General features: G+C 40.1%; 2 protein-coding genes across 7 annotated transcripts in view; one reads left to right on the top strand and one right to left on the bottom strand.

Annotated features, from left to right (window-relative positions):
- Positions 1 to 246: 246 nt before the first annotated feature.
- Positions 247 to 11,645, bottom strand: OXSM (3-oxoacyl-ACP synthase, mitochondrial). Of its 2 annotated transcripts, XM_033212825.1 has the most exons (4): positions 11,296 to 11,645; positions 4,593 to 4,840; positions 2,748 to 3,758; positions 247 to 689 (listed from the first exon to the last, which is right to left on the bottom strand). In XM_033212825.1, exons 3-4 carry the CDS (start codon positions 3,725 to 3,727, stop codon positions 287 to 289), a joined length of 1,383 nt encoding a protein of 460 aa, XP_033068716.1. In that variant the 5' UTR covers positions 3,728 to 3,758; positions 4,593 to 4,840; positions 11,296 to 11,645; the 3' UTR covers positions 247 to 286. The 2 variants fall into 2 exon arrangements, with proteins under 2 accessions (XP_033068716.1, XP_033068717.1); XM_033212826.1 differs by lacking the exons at positions 4,593 to 4,840; positions 11,296 to 11,645 and having other exon boundaries at positions 2,748 to 4,585.
- Positions 10,967 to 25,033, top strand: part of NGLY1 (N-glycanase 1) — a 67,851-nt gene continuing 53,784 nt past the window's right edge. For all 5 annotated transcript variants that reach the window (XM_033212823.1, XM_033212821.1, XM_033212822.1 and 2 more), the window contains exons 1-2: positions 10,967 to 11,316; positions 16,850 to 16,964. In XM_033212823.1, the coding sequence (XP_033068714.1) occupies positions 11,186 to 11,316; positions 16,850 to 16,964 (246 nt within the window). In that variant the 5' untranslated portion in view covers positions 10,967 to 11,185. The remainder of the gene's footprint in view (positions 11,317 to 16,849; positions 16,965 to 25,033) is intronic.

Genomic DNA, 25,033 nt, shown 5'->3' with positions numbered 1-25,033 from the left:
TGTCCCCCAGAAAACATTTGGCAATATCTGGAAACACTTTTGGTTGTCACAACTGGGGAAGAGAGTGCTATTAGAATAGATTAAGAAGAGATCAGGATGGCGTTAAACACCCAACAATGTACAGCACAATCCCCCTTTTCCTGACAAACAATCATCTTACCCAAATATTTATAGTGCCAAGGTTGAGAAACCCTAACATAAAGGATATCTGGGTATCAATGTATAAATATATAATTTCTTCACATATAACATTTAAAAATCAGTATTTAATTACAAATGATTCGTTCTACATTCCAGCAATACAAAGTGTTGCATTAGTACCACCAAAACCAAAAGAATTGGTGAGGCCAATAAATCTTTTCTCTGTTTTCCATTCCTGTGCCTTCAGTGGAACATAGTTGAGATCAAATTCTGGTTCTGTACAATCCAGGTTTAAAGTAGGTGGTAGTTTTTGATAATAACAAGCTAGTGTGGTAAAAGCTGCCTCGGCCGCCCCTGCAGCTCCCAGCAGATGTCCTGTTGCTCCCTTAGTTGAGGAAACTGCAAGGGCATATGCATGGTCTTTGAAGAGATGTTTGATTGCTTTGTTTTCAGCAGCATCTCCCAATGGTGTGGAAGTAGCATGTGCATTTATATAGGATATCTCTTCAGGCTGTACACCTGCATCTTTTAAAGCAGCAGCCATACACCTAATAAAACAAAAAAATACATCAGGACTAAGTTTAATTTTAACAAAAGTCTCTTTATCTGTATGGCTTATGTGAAACAAATGTAGGTTTACACTGGATGAAAAGAATCCCTTGTTCTAGTAACGGAATGCTATCTTGGATTACCATGTGAGTTAGGATGTCATCTCTATGGGAATAAAGGGTCACACTCACTACCTTGGACTGGTTCATCACCAAGAGTTAAACACACAAGCCAATGCAAGATTGTATAATCTCAAATAAAATATAATTTCATTTATTTGCATTGGCATTTTTCCTTGGGGAAAAAATATCATGTTGACTCAAGACTAGAATAATTTTTTCTTCCAGGGATTTTTGGAGTGTGGCAATTTTTTATGAGAATTATAATTATGATTTTTCTTTCACATTTAAATTTAAAACTTGGCATACTTCCCAATAATCTACTGTTTCATTGTTTCAAATAATCTTTCCAAATCCTCTTTATTTAGGCCATAAGAATTCTAAACAAAAAATTACATAGGCAAACTAAGCCAAACAAACTTAAGAGTAAACAATATATCTGAAAGAACCTCTGAAAACGTTTTGGATCTCATCTTCCTTTAGTTCCTAAGAGAAATATACACGTACGTATGCGTGTGTGTATATATATTTCTTAACAGCCAGCTCAGAGTATAATTTGAAGTACACTGAAAGGTTTCCTGTGAACTTATAACCATTTCTTCATCTACTTTGTTACTATGAATGACATTTTTAGCACCAGCAACTACTCACTAAAATTCAAAAGTAGGCCAGGCATGGTAGCTCACGCCTATAATCCCAGCACTTTGGGAGGCCAAGGCAGAACTGCTTGAGGCCAGGAGTTTGAGACCAGCTCTGGCTCTGGCAACATAGCAAGACCCCAACTCTATTAAAAAAAAAAAAAAAAAGAAAAAAGAAAAACAAACAAAAACAAAATAAAAATTCAAACATATAATTTAGGGGTAGGTAAACTATGGCCCTGGCTAGATGCCTATTTTTGTAAATAGTTTTCACTGGAACACATTCACGCCCACTCATTTACATACTGTCTACGGCTGCTTTCATATGACAATGGCAGAGTGGATTAGTTGCAACAGACTCCATGGCCCATAAAGCCAAAAATATTTATTATATTTTTCCCATTACAGAAAAGGTTGCTAACTCTGGCTAATTTAACTAAGTAAAACATAATATGATTTAATAGCTATTAGCTATCTATTAACACATTATCAGGGACTTTTTTTTTTTTATTTTAAATGCACTAATCTATAACAGTTAACTTAAATGTAGTCCTTAAACCAGCAGTATCACCATCACCTGTTAGAACTACAGAATCTCCCAGTCTGGGAAATAAAGTGAAACCCCATCTCTACAAAAAAAAAAAAAAAAAAAAAAAAAACTGGTCTCAGTGGTGCATTCCTGTAGTCCCAGCTACTCAAGAAGCTGAGGTGACAGGATTGCTTGACCCCAGGAGTTAGAGACTGCAGTGAGATAAGACTAGCATAAGCAATAAAGAGAGACCCTGTCTTTAAAAAAACAAAACAAAACAGAATCTCAAGCAGTACCCTAGACCCACAGAATCAGAATCAGCATTTTAAATAAGATCCCTAGGTGATTATAGTTTGAGAAGTGCTGATTTGAAAAGAATAGAATCCTGTTGAAATGGAGCAAAGACCAGACACATCTAGAAGGGTTGACTTTACTTTCCAAGTCTGATGAAGGGTCAAAGAAGACGACTTTGTGAGCGAGCACACTGATGCTTAAGCACAAATGGAGGCATGAAAAGTTGGCAAAGGCACACATGGTCTTTTTCGCAACTCCATTGGTTTTAACTCAAATGCAATTTTGTAAGGATGTTCAAATGCTTTGAAATACTTCAAATATCTTAAGCAAAGAATTAAATAATCTTGTTTACTCTAAAAATTAAAACAATAGAGATTCGGTACACCAAGGCCAGACACTACAATTTTCCCTAATTTGGGACTCCCAATAAAGTGTCTTATTTAGAGAAATATTTTGAAGGAAATAACCCATTTTTACCTTAAGGCACCTTCTCCTTCAGGATCAGGGGCAGTTATGTGACCAGCATCACCTGAGAGTCCATAGCCCAAAACTTCTGCATAGATCCGGGCTCTTCTCTGAACAGCATGTTCATATTCTTCCAGCACCAGCACAGCTGCACCTTCTCCCATTACAAAACCATCTCTCTTTGGATGAAATGGTCGACAGGCCAACTTGGGATCTGAGTTTGTGCTCAGAGCCCGGGCTCTGGAAAACCCAGCAAGAGATAAAGGGCTAATACAAGAATCTGTACCTCCAGCCACCATCACATCAGCATCACCATGGGCTATAAATCTAAAAGAGTCTCCCACAGCATGAGCTCCTGTGGTACAGGCTGTGGATACCGCATGATTTGGGCCCTTGAGTTTATATCGAATGCTGACCTGGCCTGCTGCCATATTGATCAGAATCTTAGGGACAAAAAATGGGCTAACTCTATTGTAACCTTTTGTCTGAAAATTCAAAGCAGTTTCAGAAACAACTTCAAGAGGAATCATTCCCATGCCAATTGCAACACCAGTAGCCACTTGATCAGCTTCTGACTGAGGATGCCAGCCAGAATCCTTCATGGCTAATTCTGCAGCCCCAATGGCCATGATGCTGGCAGAAGACATGGACTTGATATCTGATTTGGACACAAAGTTTTGTTCATTGAACTGACCTTCATCACTACCTCTTGGCACATAAGCAGCAACACTGCAAGGGATACTCTTATACTCTTCACCAACCAGTGAAACAATTCCACTCTCTCCTGCGATAAGACGATCCCAAACCAAGTGAGTTCCAACACCAAGAGGAGTCACTAAGCCAATGCCGGTAATGACAACTCGCCTATGCAATTTGGATATTGGCTCAGTTCCGAAAAACTTCCTTTTACTTCTTGTTAACTGTTGGCATAATCTTGAACACAGAAGACGAGTGCTTGTAATTTTGAGGAAATTTTGCAGGCAATTGGACATGATTGAGATTCAGATGATCAGAAACTCATTCCTGTAAAAGACCACAACACATCTAGGAGGTATTCTTTTAAATAGCTTAAGGGCCTAAGGAAAAACATCCATGGTGTTCCTTTGGGTGCTTGATATGAGCTGCTAATGAATACAGGGAAAATGGTACATAATTTCAATTTATACCTTAACATCAAACTACCTGTTTAAACTTATCTCCTTTTCTAGACTGTAAGTGCCCTCAGACATTTGAAGACAAATAAATGAATTGATGATTCATTCGATTCACCAAAACAGTAATTCAATGAAAAACATAAAGGCACCTCCAGCCTGATATGAGTTGCAGGAAGCATCCTTTGTCAGGATTACTGATAACTTCTTCTACATAGCATTTCTGGTGTCAGTGGCACAGAAAACACATTTCAGGGCATATTCTCTTAAGTAAGTAAGTGGGCTTTATCAATCTTCAATAATTAAGGACAACGAGCCTTTTCAAAACGCCACCCAGGGCCAAGAGCCCTAGACTGAGCGTCTGGATATGTGGGTTGGAAACAGATTCTGTGACCAAGACTGGGGGAAGGGGGCGAGTCTTTCCACTCCTCTAAACTTCTCCAATTGAATCATCTGTGGAAGGAGGGGTTAGGACTGGTGGATCACTTCAAGGGTACCACAAAGGCCAGGAGCGGGAGTAATAGGGTGTAGTCACTCCCTGTACTGCCTCAGTCACCACCACACATGTACACACCTGAAGCAGCATGGCGACAGAAAAAGAAATCAGGCCCTAAGTCCTCGGACTCCCCTCTCGAAATCCAACCCTGACTGGATTTGACTGTAAAGGAGGAAAGGAGGGGCGAAGGAGGAGGGTAGCGAGCGATACCTGTAACACGTTTACGGCTCCACACACACTCGCCACCTTCCTAGGCGATGACGCGCTCGAGCGCACGCGCACGCGCACGTACGCTCATGCGCGCTCCCACGCACGCGTCTCGTCCGACTCCCCTTCCGCGGGTTGACTACGCCGCGTCACCTTGGCGGAGGTCAGACCTTGGGAGGTGGCTGGGTCGCTGTTTGCCTTAGCAGAGACACCTCTCTCGGAACCTCAGTGACTCGCCGATAATCAAGGACCTGCAAATAATGCGATGAGATAGCATTTTCACCCATCAGAAAGGCATTTTTCTTTGGCAGTGATAATGCCCAAACATTCCTTTTTGTCGGAGAAGGGACACCATCGTATTCTACTGGAATTGTAAGAAAGAATTAAGGAAATGACTGCAGTCACAAAGTTATTGCTATATCTCGCAACGTTATTAGTAATTGTGAGTAAAGAAGAACTAACCAAAATGGCCAACATCAGGAAATTTGTTGTGTATCTTGTGGTACATCCAAATGCCATGCAGCCGTTTAAAATAACTCTACGGGTGAATATTTATTAATGAGATGTTGAGACTATTTGTTAGGAGACATAGTTACAAAACAGTATATATCCGTTTTTTTCAAAAATAATTCTTTAAAGATCTGCAAGATGTATAATGATTGTGATCTTTCCCTCATTTTTGCTTAGCTTTATTTAATAAAGCTTTTCTACAATAAACAAATGGTTTTGTAGTAAAGTTTTTACTTTTTAAAAGTTGTCACCAGGCTGCTCTGCTTATGGAGTAGTCATTCTTTGTTCCTTTACTTTCCTAATAAACTTCTTTCACTTAAAAAAAAAAATTATCACCGGATTTGAGACAGTACTTAAAAATATCACACCCATTGTAACAATGGAGACTTTTGTTTCTAAGTGTCTGAAAAATTCATTAACTGTTTGCTCAGAGCGGATTGCAAATCGATAAAGGGAAAATACAACATGAAAATGTAAAAAAAGCAAGAAGTCGACAAGATGGTATTCATTGAACATCTGTTTTTCACATGCTATCCCAGGCATGAGTTTAGTCCTTGCTCTTCTTTAGAAAAATGGTTGACCATAGAATCTTCATCTGGACCTTCTAGTCATATTATGTTTCTTTCTGGGTAATGCCTCTTGAAGCCATTGTTTCCAAGTAGAGTCCTCTGCATTCTTTCCTACCCCTTCAGAAGAATGTGAGTCAAGCTTAGCTTTTCCAGGTTGGTCCTGGATTTAAATGAGTTTGGAAATCTATTTTGTTTAAAATAATTCAGCAAAGTCCAGTTTGACCTTCGTCCCAGGCCTAACCAGTCACCTCTAGTATGATCCTTATTCAGTGACAAATAGAGTTACTTTAAGAAGAATTAAACACGTGTTATAAAAAAAACTAACACTTGATGAGTAAGTATCTAAACTTGATCCCTTTTTCATTGCTGTCTTTAAAATAATAGTGTGAAAATACCTACAATATTTTCTCTGAAGCTGAACTCATATGAAACATACAATTTTAATGTGCTATTTCTTTTGTAATATCACAAAATCATCTTGGCTAAGAGGTGACAAAATCTTTCAAAAAAGTAAAAAACCCGTCATTTTTGTATCTACCTCATCACCTTTTCTTTGATCTGGAAAAGGGTGGGAAATTTTATGATATTTTATAGCTTTACATATTTGGTACCATATTTCCTGCTACAATCCCATGGTGTCTTCTTGCACCAAAATCTTCAAATGGGCTCTGCTTATCCTACTTTCCTATTAAGACTTTTTAGGTCTGCCTTAAATTCTTTGTAATCTGATTCAAAACTATCTTTCCAGTTATGGCTCCCATTCTCTATTGAGCTTTCCACCCAGCAAACTGATTTTCATACTATACATGTCTTGATTGATCCTAAGTTTTCTCATCTCTGTACTTTTGGTATTTTCAACAACCATTCATTTTCTTCCTATCAATGCTTAAAGTTTGAATGCAAAAATGAGTAGAGGTATGGCTCTTGCTTTCAAGAAGTTCTTGGTCTAATAAAGTTCGTGGTCAACCCATTAGAAACAAGTAAGTGCAAACTACAGAAACAAGTGCTGTAGCGGAACTATTATAACACAAAAGGGACAATGAGGTCCGTGCTACCTTGTAAAATCAGAAAAGGCTTCAGAGAAATGATCCTTGAACTGCATCTTGGAAATGAATATTTGTCTAGTAAATTGGGTGGGAAAGGGCATCCTGGCAGGAAGAGTAGAACAAAGGCCTGGAGAAATGAAGTGTCATGGTATCTTCTACAAACAGCTAAGTATGTGGCCCATGTCAAATTTGAAGTGTGGGACAAAGCAACAGTAAAAGCGTGAGAGTAAGGCAGGGCCCAGGTCACAAAAGCCTGGGGTATCATACTGAGGACTTTGGATTTAATCCTGTAGTTCAGAGAGCATGTGCTAGCCTCCATGGTATAATTTGGAGTGCAACATTCTTTTATTGATTCTAAACTCCTCTTGAAAGGACATGGTAAACTCTCTCATTCCCTTCACCGGAGTCTCTCTTACTCCTCTTTGTCTTGAACAAAGCCACTTAAAATATTTAAGTTACCAGCCTGGTTCCTGACACCATTTGACTTTAGAATGTGGGTAGAGGGAGCCATAGAAAACTTTTTACCAGGAGAACAACATGATCAGATGGGTGCTTTAGAAAGATCACTGTTGCACAAATGAGTAGGGTGGATTGGAAGGATGTGGAAATGGACACAGGGAACAAAGAATGGATGCAACACGATGAGGCTCTCAGGGCAATGGCGAGAAGAGATGTAGGAGATGTTGAGAAGGAAACATTACTAGGATACTGTACATGATTTAAGGAGGGTGGGGAGTCTCTCACAGCTAGCAAGTCCTCTCCTTTCTCACCTTCTCAACCTCTCAATTTAAGGCCTCTGTTCAAATTGTCCCCCATCACTGAAACTGCAGCCCTCAATGAAATTTCCCTCCGTCTAAACTAGTAGTTCTCAAAGTTTCCTGTGTATCAAAATCACCTGAAGGGCTTGTTACCACACAGATTGCTGGGCCCCACCTTTAAAGATGGAGCTTCAGAATTTGTTTTCCTGACAAGTTTCCTGCTGATGCTGCTGTTGCTTGTCCAACCACTGCTCTAAACTTATGACTTCTATGAAAGTAGGGACCATGCTTGTCTCCTTCACAGTGCTGAGCAACTAGTAGTCACTTCATAAATATATGATGAATAAGTGAATTATGGAATGAATAAATCAACATTTATCCTTATATTTGAGAGTACACATGCACTTTTTGTGCATATCTCACCAAATGACTTTTGCAAAAACCAATGCCATAGCATTAATATTGTGATAAAAATGTACAGTCCATAAAATCATAGAAATCACCATTTTAAAAAAATCATCTGAAATTTAAGTCCTTCCAAATAACTCTTTAGTAACACTTCCGTTAAAGTTCTTGAGTAACTATAATCTCTTTTGAATATCGCCATTTATAAAGCTATTAAGGGAATCCATTATAATAAGGGACTTTGTCTCTCATTTTCCTGGCTGCTTCCTCCACTTCAATCAAGTTGGAGATATTCTAATTCTTCCGTTTCCTTTAGAAAAGCTGAGTAAGTTACCCTACCTTTTATACCCATCTTTGTTTCAAACAACCAAAGAATGGTCTAGTACTAAATCAGCATTGAAATTCTTGTTCTTTTATTTTATTTTATTTATTTATATTTGTCCCAAAATAAAGATATTTTTTTCCAGGATTTCACCTTTATTAAAAACATCATTTTTAGAGTTGACGTATCATGGCATTCTTCTTTTTTTTTTTCCTCCTTCTTTTTGAGAGAGAGTCCTGCTCTGTCGCGTAGGCTGGAGTGCAGTGGGGCGATCTCAGCTCACTGCAACCTCTGCCTCCTGGGTTCAAGCGATTCCCTGCCTCTCAGCCTCCCAGGTAGCTGGGACTCCAGGCGTGCACTACCGCGCCTGGCTAACACTATTCTTTAATAAAACAGAAAAAAGAACTCTCTAAATTTTTCCCAGGATTGGTTTGGTGATATTAAAAAGTTAACCTCCATAAAAACCATTAGCAAGGAGAGGGGTTGAAGTCTTTCAGGAATTTGTATAGTGATTCACTGTTGTGTGACTACATTAAGTGATTAACCAACAACTCTTTATTCAGAACCTGCTGTGTGCAAAGCAGTCTGAGACAGATGGCACAAGAGACTTTTAATCAAATAGGGAAGACAAAACTAGTGATAACTTACAGTGAGATAGCGTTTTAGTTGAGGAAACAAACTATTATGAAGAGAAAAACAAGTCATTTTGTTCCCCCACAAAAGTATCCTATGACTATTCTATCTGTCAGAGGGAAGCCTGAGCTAGCAGCTTTCTGCCCTTTACTGGACACCTCTGCTTCATACCAGAGCATTTCCACTTTGGTGTTTTGTATACAGACAATCTTCCTTTTTCTTTTTTTTTTTTTTGGTAGAGATGGGGTCTTGCCATGTTGCCCAGGGTGGTCTCGAACTCCTGGGCTCAAGCGATTCACCTACCTCAACCTCCCAAAGTACTGGGATTATAGGCGTGAGCCACCATGTCCAGCCCCTAAATTTTTATTTGAAAAAAAAAAAAAAAAAGAGTTCTGTTGCATTTTAAAAAGTCACAAATACTGCATAATATATATTATTCTCATATAATTAGTAAAGTATAAATAAATGTATCAATGGAAAAAAGAAACCCAAATGAAGAGGAATAAAGTTTGTGATAGCTATATCCCCAGACCCAAGCCCCTAATCCATTGTGTAGTTGTAGGAGACTACATTTCCCAGACTCTCCCCTTTTATCTTTTTATGTTTTTTTATTTTTATTTTTTGTAAATCTGGCCTTACTGAAATACCCTCTTTTATCTTGATGAGGCCTCATTCTTAGCAATGATATAGTAGAGAAAATGCTGTATGTCATTTCTGGGCTTATGTGGTTAAAAGTAGGTGTGACTTTTTTTTTTTTTTTTATCCAAGCAGGCTGCCTGGATTTGTAAATAAAATTTCACTATAACATAACCATGTCCATTTATTTTCAAGTATTGTCTGTGGAGCTACAACTGTAGAGGCAGAGTTAAATAGTTGAGACAGACCTTATGGCTCACAAAGCCTAAAACACTTACTATGTGGCCCTTTACAGAAAATGTTTCTTGACCCCTGTTCTAAGGGATGGAAGGAGACTGGGTCCACTGACATTATGACACCTGCATTATTAAACTGTTATATGAGCCAGAAAGAAATTACTCTCGTGTTAAGCCACTGAAAATTTTAGTTACAGAAGTTAGCAACGCACTACTATCTGTTGAACACGCCATACTTGGAAGCTGGTCCAAAGATCTACATATTGATTAAAAGCGTACGTATATCTGGGAGACGAATAGTCATTGAAGTGGATGGCATAGCTTAGGGTCTTGCTCGGAGATTCTGGAAGAAAACTTCAAGTCTTAAAAGCAAACAGATGAAACCAAGAAATTTAAAAGAAGTTATTCAGGCAAATCACTTATCTTAAGAAATAAAGTCAAGACAAATACTTGGTGAGGTTGAAAAGGAATTTCTGCAAAGAAGGAAGCCAGTGGTAAAGTACACTTTCAAGGACATGGTGGGGCAGAGACTGGATTAAAGTAGTTAGGGATGCATCTTCTAAGAGGAATAAAAGACCTTGATCACATGATATACCTAAAAAGCAAGTCCCAAAATAATACTTACCCCTTACTGTGTGGAATGCAAATTTTTATTTTCTTCCCTTCCCGCCCCGACATTCTATAATATTGCGTAATTATTATGCATGTGTTTTAAGCTGGTCACCACGCAGTAAACCGAATCCACAATCCATTATGACGTTGCAACCTACGGTTTAAAAATACACTTCCTTACAGAGGAATCATATACTAGTTGAGCTGGGACTTAGATTTTCAGTCATTCGCCAAATTCTGAAAAGAATCCACGTGACAAACCCAGCAGAGTTCATAGCCACGGTTTTGTTTTTGACGTTTGTTGCTCCTTCCTTCTGGGGTCTTGCATCCACATCTATGTAGAACCTCCTGACAATCTGCGGAGTGGAGGCTCTAAGGTCGTTTTATTTGTGGTGAAAGGAGAGAGGTACATGCGGTTTCTCCACCTTAATAGCTGGATCAATTAGGCTGGCCCCGGGGCGCAGAGGGATCCGGGTTTCTGAGTGGCACGTGCCAGCACCATTCTCCCGGTACCTCTAGACTAAAACCGACCTCCCCTCCAGCCGAGCTCATCCGTCCTAAGGACTCGACAACCCCCTCCTCCAGCCCCACGCCCCTCAGCCCCGGCGCCCAGGCCCCGCCCTCCCTGCGGAACCCCTCCCCAACCTGTACCACCAGGCCCCAGCCGGCCGAGGGCCCCCACGTTGCTCCGAACAGCCCCTCGCCCCTCCCGAAGGTGCAGCAGTAGCTCCCAGCCCAGCTGCCCTGCTCCCGCCCCAGGCCCCCGACCCCGCCCCTCCCGGTGGCTGCGGTAGCCGCTGCGCGCTGAAGCGCCTGCTCAGTGTGGGACACGGAGCGCGAGGGGCGGTGGCGGCCGCTGGCGCTCAAGCATGGCGGCGGCGGCGCTGGGCAATTCCTCAGGCTCGGCGTCCCCGGCCGTGGCCGAGCTCTGCCAGAACACCCCGGAAACCTTTCTGGAGGCCTCCAAGCTGCTGCTCACCTATGCTGACAACATCCTCAGGTGCAGGGCAACGGGGTCGAACGGCGGGTACCGGGGTGGGTGAGCCGCGGCGCCTTGCTCGGCCAGGGACTGGGGGCGTCCGGCCTGAGCTTCGGAGGGCAGCGACGCCCGGACAGACCGGGACCTGGAGCTGGTTCTGCTCCTAACGTCCGAGCCGGCCAGCCAGGGGCCTCGGGACCCGGCCAAGTCCCACCCCCGCTCGAGAAGAGGAAGTTTCTTTGCAGTTGTGACTTGGCACCTGCAGTCAGGGTGCTGCGGGTGAACTGGAGTCCCGGAAGCGGGGCCGGGCGGAGGAGAGGTAGGAAGGCGTGCCGCAGACACTGCCGCTCTTCTCGTCGTTTAACGACCTCAGATATCAGGACACAACGGTAACCGCACCGCGCGTGTCATTCCTCCTGCGTGCATTTTCTCGAGCGGAGTGGCTTACATTTCCACATACTTATCAGAAGTTGGTCACTGACAAAGTGATGTTTTCTTCACATGTTGAGACTATCCGAGTACTAAAGCATATGCTTCTGAAGTGGTGGGTTTTAAAATTTTTAATGTTTTCTTCTGCCCACTTTTGTTGATTGAAACATTATAGTATTTTGAAGTTACGGTTTTTATATTAATACTTGGACTTTACTATATAAACTCTTTAAGAATTCGTGGAGGTAATCGCCTTGGATGAGAGTAATTTGCTTCATTTTCCTGTCAGCAAAATTGCACTTCTAGAGGTCTAGGGGACCTTGTAGATTTCGGGAATTGGGAGGCAAGTTTGATGATTCATTTGAATGAGTACCCACCTCAACTCTGCAGATCAAATGATGTGTCTTAACGGAGAGACATGGTGTTGGGGGAGGGAAATGGAACTGAGGTTAAAGGAGCGCCACTTGCTTTATGGTGTTACCTCATTTATCAGGTCACCGTGATTAATTAATTAGGTTCTCTGTTCCCCTCAGCCCCTGGTGCATTAAGTGGTTGGTAAATTATCATGAAGTCTAAGAGGAAATTCTTCTCCGTTTCAAGGTTATGTTTCCTGTGACCCAATTTTAGACATTAGTTACATGTGCAGTTTTTTAAATGCATGTCAGTAATATTTCATTTAGGCAATGGTAATGATGTTTAAAGTAAATTGAAGGGAAAATATGTTGAGCCCTTATTTTGTGGCAGATGCTATGGAAGATGCAACATGTAGCCTGTTCTCAGCTACATAATTGTGACCTATGTGGGGACCACCTTCGTGCTCTGTGACACCTTCTCAACTCACCTTTTTCACCCTTTGAGGCCTTACAGCTCTTCACAGCACAAGGATGCCAAGGGACTCCATAAATGAACTGATAGGCTGGGTTCTCCAGAGCCCATTAGCTGAGACTTACTGCCTGGAAAGCCACCAAGCTATTTAAACCCCACTAGTCAGAAAAAAGAGGTGCCCTTGTAATGAAGACTCACTTCTGCTTTAAATCTAGTGAAACCGAAAATGCTGAAGTTTAGTTTGAGGAGGAAACCTTTGCATGCAAATAATGACATTTAACATCATAATCTTCATTAGGAATGTTTACTAATGGCTTGTTTCTGAATTTTTTTTTTTTTTTTTGGAGACAGAGTTTGCTCTTGTTGATGAGGCTGGAGTGCAGCGGTGCAATCTTGACTCACTGCAACCTCCGCCTCCTGGGTTCAAGATTCTGAAAGATGAGGGGTGTGGCAATGAGCTCAAAGGATAGTGGACACACTGGAATAATGCTGAGAAGAGTTTAAGAAAGTCTTTGTGCGTTGCTTTTCCAAGGATAGGAAAGGGGATATGATGGGTTTGAAGTTTAATGTCCCTACAGCCTTCTAAGTCTTTGAGGGCTTCAGGGTCAGGCCTTTGGTATCAGTCTATGCACAAAACCATGGTCAGTTTACTCAACATATTTAATAAGAAAAAAGATAGAATTTGAGGAACTGGATGTGACTGTCATTGCTGAACCCTGTTTGCAGTATTCTTTTACTGAGAAAAATAGATTAATATGAGGTCCAGAGATGATATAAAAATAAAATTGCTCACTGGGCACGGTGGCTCACTCCTGTAACTCCAGCACTGTGGGAGACCAAGGTGGGCAGATTACTTGAGCTTAGGAGTTAGATAGAGACCAGCCTGGGCAACATGGCGAAACCCCATCTCTACAAAAAAAATACAAAAAACTAGCCGGGCGTGGTGGCGGGCGCCTGTAGTCCCAGCTGCTTGGGAGGCTGAGGCAGGAGAATGGCGCAAACCCGGGAGGCGGAGCTTGCAGTGAACTGAGATCGGCCACTGCACTCCAGCCTGGGCGACGGAGTGAGACTCCGTCCCAAAAAAAAAAAAAAATTAAATTAAAAATAAATAAATAAATAAATAAATAAATAAATAAATAAATTAGTCAAGTGTGGTGGCAGACACCTGTAGTCCCAGCTATTTGGTGGGTGGAGGTGGGAGGATGGCTTGAGCCCATGATTATGCCACTGCATTCTAGCCTGGGTGGCAAAGTGAGACCCTTTCTCAAAAAATAAATAAATAAATAAATCTCACTAGAAACTAAGGAGGAAAATCTATATTGTATATCAGTAGTTAAATGGAAGCAACATATATCAAAATAACAAAGGCCAGTCAAAGTGGCTCCCGCCTGTAATACCAGGGCTTTAGGACACCCCAGGTGGAAGGATTGCAGCCGGGTCAATACAGTGAGACCCCACCTCTTCATAAAAAAAAAAAAAAAATAGCCAGGTGTGGTGGCTTGCCTGTAGTCCTAGCTACTTCAGAGGCTGAGGCAGAAGGATTGCTGAGCCCAGGAGTTCTAAGCAGCAATGAGCTTTGATAGTGCCATTGCACTCCAGCCGGAGTGACAGAGCAAGACTTTGTTTTTAAAAAAAAAACAAAAACTATATGGGAACTGATGTGTATTTTATAAAAATTTTTAAACAATTGTGAAAGAAGGAAGAAACTAGAAAATTCGCCCAGAGAAAGACCGAGCATGTAGAGATCTGAAAGCTGTAAGGAAAAGAATAGATTAAAATAGCTCAAGCAGTTTTGAACCAGTAGGTTATATCATCCTGGTGGTACTGACATGTTTATCACCTGTGAAATACATTGAATGTCAGGAAAAGATGCCTCATTTATCTAAAAGTAGCTTTGATAAATGTAGGATTATCTTATAGTTCAGTTTTCTTAAGTGATAAGAAAAAGAGGCTCACTTGTAACACAGTGTAGCATGGAAGCCAGGAATGCTAAATGTTCTGCAGTGCTCAAGGAAACTCCACTAAGAAAAGGTCCCACGTGTTAATGGTTCTGAGACTGAGAAACCCTAATCTAATACACAGAATAAAGAGTTGAGAATAAAATTTTCTTTGTATTTAACAACCATCCGTGATTCTCAAATTACATACAGTAAAGAACAATGTTTTTGTTTTAATTTCCAATCCCTTATGGACCAATAACTTTTGTAAAATACACTGAAAATTTCATGGCAGTATCAAATTGCTATATACCAAACATTCCATTTCTGTACTTCTTGCTTCATTTTTATGCCCTTGTAAACAAACAAAAAATTTCTGTACTTCTTGCATATGGGTAGCAAATCATTTGTAGATTAGCACCAATCTGTGGACATTTTGAATAACACTATTTAGAGCTTTTGTCTCTGAATATTCTGTAATAAACTTATATGATTTTTGAAATTAGGGAAAAGTTTAAAAACATTCATTGAGTATTTATGACACTTTGGCAATAGGTAGTTGACTGGTGAAAAACAAATGCAAAATTTGTTAAAACTTATAAAATTAAAATATTTGCTTTTTGGTTTTGTTTTTATGTCAGAATACCTACGGAACATGTGTAGACAGGACAAAGTTGATAAGTCATTTGCTAGCATTTGTCTACTCACCATACCATACCCCAGGCTGATGGCTTCTTATAGAAGTACATCTTCCTGTGGATCCCAGCCACTGCCTCAGAATCCTCCTTAACATAGTACTTAAAGAAGTCACTATCACTTTAAGGCAGTTGGTGTCAGATATGAAAGTTATCATCCTAAACTATGTTCTGAGAGTCTTTTGTATATAATACTGTGATTATCTTAACCTTATGTTCTTTTAATGTTTTTTTCAAACATTTCTTCTGATTTATCAAAGTAATTAAAAATCTCAAACCAAAACTTTTCATGTGCTGGTTTCTTGTCTCAAGTATGCTATTCAAAATCTTAATTATGGTAAAAGAAATTTATATCTTCCTTTTATTGCTATACTGTGTTGAGAATGTGTCTTGGGCCAGGTGCGGTGGCTCACGCCTGTAATCCCCAGCACTTTGGGAGGCCGAGGCGGGTGGATCACCTGAGGTTAGGAGTTCGAGACCAGCCTGGCTGACATGGTGAAACCCCGTCTCTACTTAAAAAATGCAAAACTTAGCCAGGAGCGGTGGCACACCCCTGTAATCCCAGCTACTTGGGAGGCTCAGGTGGGAGAATTGCTTGTACCCAGGAGGCAGAGGCTGTAGTGAGCCGAGGTCACACCACTGCACTCCAGCTTGGGCAACAGAGTGAGACCCCCTCTCAAAAAAAAAAAAAGAATGTATTTTAAACTGAATGGAGACCCCCCCACCTCAAAAAAAAAATGTACCTTAAACTTAACAGCACAGAATGTAACTTACTGTTTTCACTTACAGTAAAAACAATCGCTGGTTTAGGGAAGAAAGAAAATCAAGTGACCATAAAGGTATACCTAGGTCATGTTTGTCGAAAGTATAAAGTCTTTGAAGAACTATGACCTGTTTTGTTTGTTTTGTTTTGTTTTGTTTTTTTGGAGACGGAGTCTTGCTCTGTCGCCCAGGCTGGAGTGCAATGGCACAATCTTAGCTCACTGCAACCTCCGCCTCCCAGGTTCAAGCGACTCTCCTACCTCAGCCTCCCGAGTAGCTGGGACTACAGGTGTGCACCACCACGCCCAGCTAATTTTTGTATTTTTAGTAGAGACAGGGTTTCACCATGTTGGCCTGGATGGTCTCAGTCTCTTGACCTCGTGATCCACCAGCCTCGGCCTCCCAAAGTGATGGGATTACAGGTGTGAGCCACTGCACCCAGCCATGATCTGTTATTATATAACTTTTTAGTTTCTTTCATTCATTTCACATATATGTTAACCACCATATATGTGCCAGGCACCATTCTATATGATGAGAATTCATCAGAACAAAACATAAAATTTTTTGTCCCTGTTCAGAGATTACATGGATTTTTTTTTTAAACAGCCTAAAAGACTCATTAAGGTGTCTAGACTTAACAGCACAGAATTAAGATGTCACATGGATTTTCTTTGTGGCAGCATTAATATGAGGTGTGAAATTAAACAGTGAGGTGGTGCTAGATGTGTTTTGAAGTAAGAGTCACAAAATTGAACTACTTTTCCAGACTGCTTCCTATTTATTTGAAGTTCGAGCCTATGCTACCATGTAGGAATGTAGCCAGTATAAAATATTAAAAGGAATACAAAAACACTATGAAAAATATAAATTACCATGTATAATCCAACTTTTGTTTTTTGTCAGAAACCCTAATGATGAAAAATATAGATCTATCCGGATTGGAAACACAGCTTTTTCTACTAGACTCTTGCCTGTCAGAGGAGCCGTTGAATGTTTATTTGAAATGGGCTTTGAAGAGGTAAGTATGTTCGAGGATTTCCTCTCCCCTCTTCACGTACAAAGCAGTCATTATCATGTTGGTGAATAATTGTTTGAATAAGATAATGTTTTTTCATTTATCATTTTGGGAATCAGTAGAAATAGTTGTTTCTTCACTGATTGGACCTTTAAAAATCACAGCAAGTATGGTTTAAAATTTCAGTAAAATATAACAACGCTCCACAGAGAAATTCTTACGAGTCTCAATTCTTTAGAATAAGGGAGGGTCAAACATGCAACCCCAGGACCAAATGTGGTTCACTTTGGACTTTTAGCAAAAACCTGATTTGTGAGCACACGTGAATACTAATAGATCTAGCTACCTGTCTCTAGTAGGAAATGAAAAGAGTCTGAAGTAAACAGAAAAACTGAGTTCAGTTGCCACACAGAAGGGGTTTCTTCTGTGACAGGAGAGGAGTCTCAGTATGTTTTTTTGTTTACTTCAAACGAATATTTTGGTGTTACCTTTTGGAATCTTTTGGTGTAGTTTAATTTTATGACACATTGAAAGTAGTTATTAAGATTCCGAATTTTCTTTATGTTTATATCCTTAACTAGTTCTCCTTTGTAGAGTGTTGAAAGAACTTGAACAGGTTACAGAGACTCAGTAGTCAGCGGTAGTCAGAACAGGCAATTGTAGAAATTGTTAAAGAGATATGCTGAGCTGCTATGTAAGATTCAATTTCCTTCGTGCCTCTCTGCTTCCCTCCCCAAGTTCTATTTCAGTCCCTGAAGTAACAGTAGTGAACAAAGTAGTAGATATAATCCCATCTCACGTGGAGCATAGATTTCTAATAGTTTAAACAGCCAGTAGATGTGAAAACAAGATGAGTGCAAAGAAGAAAATAAGACCAGGTAATAGAATAAAAAGTACTTTGCATGGCAGGCAGTGGTCAGGGAAGGCCTCTCTGGGGAGATGCCATTTGAGCTGTGACTTGAAACATCTCAGGTACCTGAAACTCTCAAATAAGAGTATTTCAGACAGAAGGATTAATGTGTGTAAAGGATTTACTGCAGGTGTAACCGTGAAACAGAAATAAGCTGCATAAGGAGGCAGAGACCAGGACACGTGGGGTCTTGAAGACTGCAGCAAAAGACTTAGACTTTATTCTAAGTGAGATGAGAAGCCATTGGGAATTTTTTTTTTTTTTTTTTTTTTTTTTTTTTTTTGAGGTGGAGTTTCACTGTTGTTGCCCAGGCTGGAGTGCAATGATGCAATCTTGGCTCACCATAACCTTCACCTCCTGGGTTCAAGCGATTCTCCTGCCTCAGCCTCCCAAGTAGCTGGGATTATAGGCATATGCCACCATGCCTGGCTGATTTTGTATTTTTAGTAGAGATGAGATTTCTCCATGTTGGTCAGGTTGGTCTCGAACTCCTGACCTCAGGTGATCTGCCCACCTTGGCCTCCCAGAGTACTGGGATTACAGGCGTAAGCCACTGTGCCCAATCTGGAAAGTTTTAAGTAGGGAAAAATATTATTTTTCCCTACTTAGAAAAAGATTATTCCAGCTTGCTGTAAAGAGAATTCTTGGAGGTGGTGGGATGGGGACAAGGGATGAAGCAGGGAGACCAGTTAGAAAGCTTATTATATTAGTCTAAATAAGAAATGGCAGTGGTTTGTGTCAGGTCCATGAAGGCAGGGCTTTTTGTCATTTCTGTTCCTTGTGTTGCTAGCTCCTGGAATAATGCTGGTACATTAGAAATGTTAGGCACTCAATAAAGATTTGTTGAATTACGTACTGATGGTGGAGATGGAGAGAAGTAGATGGATCCAGGATTTCTTTTTGTGGCAGAATCAACAGGACTTGCTGGTGATTTAGATGTAAGATATAAGGGAAAGGAAGGAATCAGGGACTTATCTATGTTTTGGTTTAAGCAACTAATTGGATGGGAGTATCATTATTTGAGATAGAGAAGCCTTGGAGGGTAGCAGGTTTTATGTCTTTGGACAATTGTGACTAATTTGCTGTCAAATATTCAAGTAGAGATGTCAAGCAGTTGGATATATGAGTTTACAACGCCAAAGGAGAGACTAGGCTAGGGATATAAATTATGGTGTCATCTGATTATAGATGATACACAGGCATCTTAACATAAAGAATTTAAAATTCCTTGTTCAAGGAAGTGCCAGTTTTCAAGATTCAGATTGGTTGGGAAAATTGAGTAAATGACAACTGAAGGCTCTACCCATTTCTCATGTTGAAGTGTCACATATTTAACAGAATTAGATTTGTCTTTCATTCAGCAAATATTTGAGTGCCAAGTAGGATAGCTAGCCATTCCAGTTTGCTCAGTACTGTCCTGGTTTTAGCAGTGAAAGTCCCACATCCCAGAAAACCCCTCAGGCAAACCAATGTTGGTCACTCCAGTGCCAAATAACAGGCCACACTGAGACTTGTAGTAGTATTTGATGCAAATGGAGTCACAATTTCAGAAAAGATTAACAGGTTTTGATATGACTAATTTATACTTAAAGTTTCTGTTCGGCTTTAAACATCGCACATCAGGACTTGTCTGAAGTAAATGTTTTATCAGCGTGGCTAAGTTTAGGAAGAACTAATAGTGCTGAAACTGAACTCTACCACCAAAAAGAAATTTGGTGGGCTTTTTAAAGAATAATTATATGGATACATAATAGTTGTACATTATGGGGTGCAGGTGATATTTTGATGCAAGCATACAAATGTGTAATGATCAAATCTGAATAAGTGGAATATCCATGATCTGAAGCATTTATCATCTCTTTGTGTTAGAAACATTCAAAATTCTGTCTTCTAGCTATTTTGAAATATACAATGAATTGTTCTTAACCATAGTCACCCTATTGTGCTATAGAACATGAGAAATTATTCCTCCTATTTAACTATAATTTTGTACCCATTAACCAATCTCTTTCTATTGCCCAGTCCCTTCTATCCCTCCAAGCCTCTGGTAACTGCCATTCCACTCTTCTTTATTTTTTTAAATTTGTATTTAATTTTGTAATATGTTTTTACAGCCACTCTTTTCTTCTATGGGATCAGTTGTTTTAGCTCCCACATATGAGTGAGAACATGTGTTATTTGTCTTTCTGAATCTGGCTTACTTAACATAAGGTCCATCCATTTCCATCCATGTTGATGCAAATGACAGGATTTTGTTCTTTTTTATGGTGGAATAATATTCCATTGTGTGTATATACCACATATTCTTTATCCATTTATCTGTTGATGGGCAATTAGGTTAATTCCATATCTTGGCTATTGTGAATAGTGCTGCAGTAAACGTAGGAATGCAGATATATCCTCAGTATGCTGATTTTGGAAAATGGTGGATAGGAGACAGGACTAACTTGCAGCTCCCAATTGGACTGACAGAACAGTGCCTAGAAACTCACATCGTGAACTTTTGCTCTGAGAACTACCACAGGAACATTCCAGGAAAACCAAAAGAATTCACAGATCCTTTGAAAAAAGCAGCTTGCTGCTGCAAATTCCATGAGACAGAGGGAAATCTGTGAGTGCCCGAAGTGTGAGAGGGGGAAAGTCCACTGCGGAACCTGAAAATCCAGATCATGGGAGAAAGGTTTAACTTTACCTAGAGCTGAGATGGATTTAGAGAGCTGAGCGAAATACAAAAGTAGAACAAGTGGCGAGAAGAGCCTGCAGGCACTCCTGGCCACCAAGGAAGCCATTTCTGACTTTATCTCACAGGGGTTCTTGGGGAGGACTGCCAGTGGAATTGGGGAAAGACCACAGGGAGAATGCAACTTCCAGCTGAACATGAATTTTCCTGGACTGGGGAGTATAGGGGAGGCGGCAAACGGGAAATGCAGATACAAGCACAGAAGCCAAGGCAGACAGAGAGGGGTAAAGCCTGAAAGCCCTGATTGCTTTCTCAGTGGGGAGACTTGTAGCCTGGGGCAAAATCTCAGCGCTACACACACTGCCTGGCTATAAACTTGGTGCTATGGGTGGCTCATGGTGGGAGTGAGACTGGCCCTTCTGGCTGTATGGGAGCTGGGCAAGGCCTGTTATTGGTGGCTTTCCCTCACTTCCCTGGTAACCTGTATGACGGAGCAGAGACAGCCGTAATCTCCCTGGGAACATAACTCCATTGGCCTGAGAACCACATCCCCATCCCCCACAGCGGCCACAACAAGCCCAATCCAAAGACAGTCTGAACTCAGACACGCTTAACCCTGCCTTCACCTGATGATCTTTCTCAACCCATCCTGGTAACTGAAGAGAAAAGACATAATCTCTTGGGAACTCTATGGCCCTGCCCACCGCCTGAGAAACCCAAATGCTTATCCTGGCAACCCTAGGGCAAGCTTATATCCTCTTGATACTACCGTAGCTGATGCTGTCTTGAAAGCATCACCTCCTGGCTGAGCATCACTTCCTTTCCAAGAAAGGAAAAAACAACAGCTGATTCCACCACCTGTAACATCCTGGCTAACCAGAGGTCCTGAGTCTGACCACATGACAGCTTTACTGCCAGCACACCTGGAATTCGAGAAAACCAACACGCTAAACAAGACTACAACCAAGGTCCCACACAGAGTCCACTTCAGTCCCCTGCCACCTCCATCAGAGTAGGAACTGATGTCTATGACTGAGACTTGAAGACAGATCACATCACAGGACTCTTTGCAGATACTCTCTAATACCAGTTCAGAGCCCAGTAGCTCTACTGGGTCACTAGACCCAGAAGAGCAATAACAATCACTGCAGTCCAGCTCTCAGGAAGCCCTATTCCTAGAGGGAGGGAAGAGCACCACATCAAGGGACCACCCTGTGGGGCAAAAGAATCTGAACAGCAGCTCTTGAGCCCCAGATCTTTCCTCTGACATAGTCTATACCTAAATGAGAAGGAACCAGAAAAACAATTCTGGTAATATGACAAAACAGGGTTCTTTAACATCCCCCAAAGATCACACTAGCATAGTAGCAATGGATCCAAACCAAGAGGAAATCTCTGAATTGCCAGAAAAAGAATTATTAGGTTACTCAAGGAGACACCAGAGAACGATGAATACCAACTGAAAGAAATTTAAAGAGTGATACAGGATATGGATGAAAAAAATCTCCAGAGAAATAAATAGTATAAATAAAAAACAATTACAGCTTCTGGAAGTGAAGAACACACTTAGGGAAATACAAAATACGTTGGAAAGTTTCAGCAATGGAATTGAACAAGTAGAAGAAGAGAACTTCAGAGCTCAAAGACAAGGCTTTTGTATTAACCCAATCCAACAAAGACAAAAAAGAATTTAAAAAAATGATCAAAGTCCCAAGGAAGTTTGGGATTATGTTAAACGACCAAACCCAAGAATAATTAGTGTTCTGGAGGAAGAAAATGCATCTAAACGCTTGGAAAACATATTTGAGGGAATAATTGAGGAAAACTTCTCTGGCCTTGCTAGAGATCTACATATCCAAATACAAGAAGCTCAAAGAACACTTGGGAAATTCATCTCAAAAAGATCATCACCTAGGCACATAGTCCTCAGGTCATCTAAAGTCAAGACAAAGGAAATAATCTTACAAGCCCTTAGGCAAAAGCATCAGATAACCTATAAAGGAAAACCTATCAGATTAACAGCAGATTTCTCAGTAGAAACCTTACAAGCTAGAAGGGATTGGGGTCCTATCTTTAGCCTCTTGAAATAAAATAATTGTCAGCCAAGAATTTTGCATCCAGCAAAACTAAGCTTCATAAATGAAGGAAAGATAGTCTTTTTCAGACAAATGCCAAGAGAATTTGCCACTACCAAGCTAGCACTACAAGAACTGCTAAAAAGGAGCTCTAAATCTTGAAATAAAACCTTGAAATACCAAAATATAACCTCCTTAAAGCATAAATCTCACAGATCCTATAAAACAATAAATAACATGATAAAAAAACAGAAAACAAAGTATTCACACAACAACTAGCATGATCACTAGAATAGTACCTCACATCTCAGTACTAACATTGAATGTCAGTGGCCTAAATGCTCCATAGAATGGCAGAATGAATAAGAATTTACCAACCAAGTATTCACTGTCTCCAAGAGACTCACTTAATGCATAAAGACTAACATAAACTTAAGGTAAAGGTGTGAAAAAATATATTCCATGCAAAAAGCCAGCAGGAGTAGCTATTCTTATACAAAACAGACTTCAAAGCAACAGTTAAAAAAAGACGAAGAAGGGCATTATATAATGATAAAAGGCCTAGTTCAACAGGAAAATATTACAGTCCTAAATATGTATGCACCTAACACTGGAGCTCCCAAATTTATAAAACAATTGCTACTAGACCTAAGAAATGAGGTATACGACAACACAATAATAGTGGAGACTTCAGTATTCACTGACAGCACTAGACAGGTCTGCAAAATTGACATGGAAGGGACATACCTTAAGGTAATCAAAGCTGTGTATGACAGACTCACAGCCAACAGTATACTGAATAGGGAAAAGCAGAAAGCATTCCCCCTGAGAACCAGAACAAGACAAGGATGCCCACTTTCACCACTTCTATTCATCATAGTACTAGAAGTCCTAGCCAGAGCAGTCAGACAAGAGAAAGAAATAAAGAACATCAAAATTGTTAAAGAGGAATAAACTGTTGCTGTTTGCTGATAATGTGATCGTGTACCTGGAAAACCCTAAAGACTCATCCAAAAAGCTCCTAGAGCTGATAAATGAATTCAGTAAAGTTTCAGGATACAAAATTAATGTACCCAAATCAGTAGCACTATTTGTGCACCACAGCGACCAAGCTGAGAATCAAGAACTCCTTTTATAGTAGCTGCAATAAAATAAAATAAAATACTTAGGAATATACCTAACCAAGCATGTGAAAGACCTCTACAAGGAAAACTACAAAACTTTGCTGAAGGAAATCATAGACAACACAAACACATCCTATACTCATGGAAGGGTAGAATCAATACTGTGAAAATGACCATACTACCAAAAGCGATCTCCAAATTCAGTGCCATTCCCATCAAAATACCATCATCATTCTCCATAGAACTAGAAAAAACAGTCCTAAAATTTTTAAAAGCAGCCTACATAGCCAAAACAAGACTAAACAAAAAACAAATCTGAACAAATCACATTACTTTACCTCAAACTATACTACAAGACTGTAGTCAACAAAACAGCATGGTACTGGCATAAAAATAGGCACATAGACTAATATAATAGAATAAATAACTCAGAAATTAAAGCCAAATACTTACAGCCAACTGATCTTCAACAAAGCAAACAAAACATAAAGTGGGAAAAGGACACCTATTCAGTGGTGTGGAGATAATTAGCAAGCCACATGTAGAAGATTGAAACTGGATCCTCATCTCTTACCTAATACAAAAATCAACTGGAGCTGTATGAAAGACTTACCTCTAAGACCTGGAACCGTAAAAAATTCTAGAAGATAGCATCATAAAAACCTGTCTAGACATTGGCTTAGATGAAGACTTCATGACCAAGAACCCAAAAGCAAATGCAATAAAAACAAAGATAAATAGATGGAGCTTATACTAAAAAGCTTCTGCACAACTAAAATAATCAGCAGAGTTAACAGACAACCCACAGAATGGGAGAAAATCTTCACAAACTAGGCATCTGACGAAGGACTAATCTCTAGAATCTAGAAGGAACTCAAATCAGCAAGAAAAAAAATCCCATCAAAAAGTTGGCTAAGGACATGAATAGACAGTTCTCGAAAGATATACAAATGGCCAATAAACATATGAAAAAATGTTCAATATCTTTATCAGGGAAATCAAATCAAAACCACAGTGTGACACCACCTTACTCCTGCAAGAATGGCCGTAATTAAAAAATCAAAAAATAACAGATGTTGGTGAAAACTTTTATACTGTTGGTGGGAATGTAAACTAGTATGACCCCTATGGAAAACAACATGGAGAGTCCTTAAAGAACTAAAAGTAGATCTACCATTTGATCCAGCAATTCCTGTACTTGGAAATCTACCCAGAGGAAAAGAAGTCATTATACAAAAAAGATACTTGGACACGCATGTTTATAATAGCACAATTTGCTATTG

This window comes from Trachypithecus francoisi, unplaced genomic scaffold (genome assembly GCF_009764315.1).
Source record: "Trachypithecus francoisi isolate TF-2019V2 unplaced genomic scaffold, Tfra_2.0 Lachesis_group0, whole genome shotgun sequence".
Taxonomy (NCBI): Eukaryota; Metazoa; Chordata; class Mammalia; order Primates; family Cercopithecidae; genus Trachypithecus; species Trachypithecus francoisi.
Note: the sequence above shows the minus strand (reverse complement) of the source record. Positions and strands in the feature narration are given on the sequence as shown.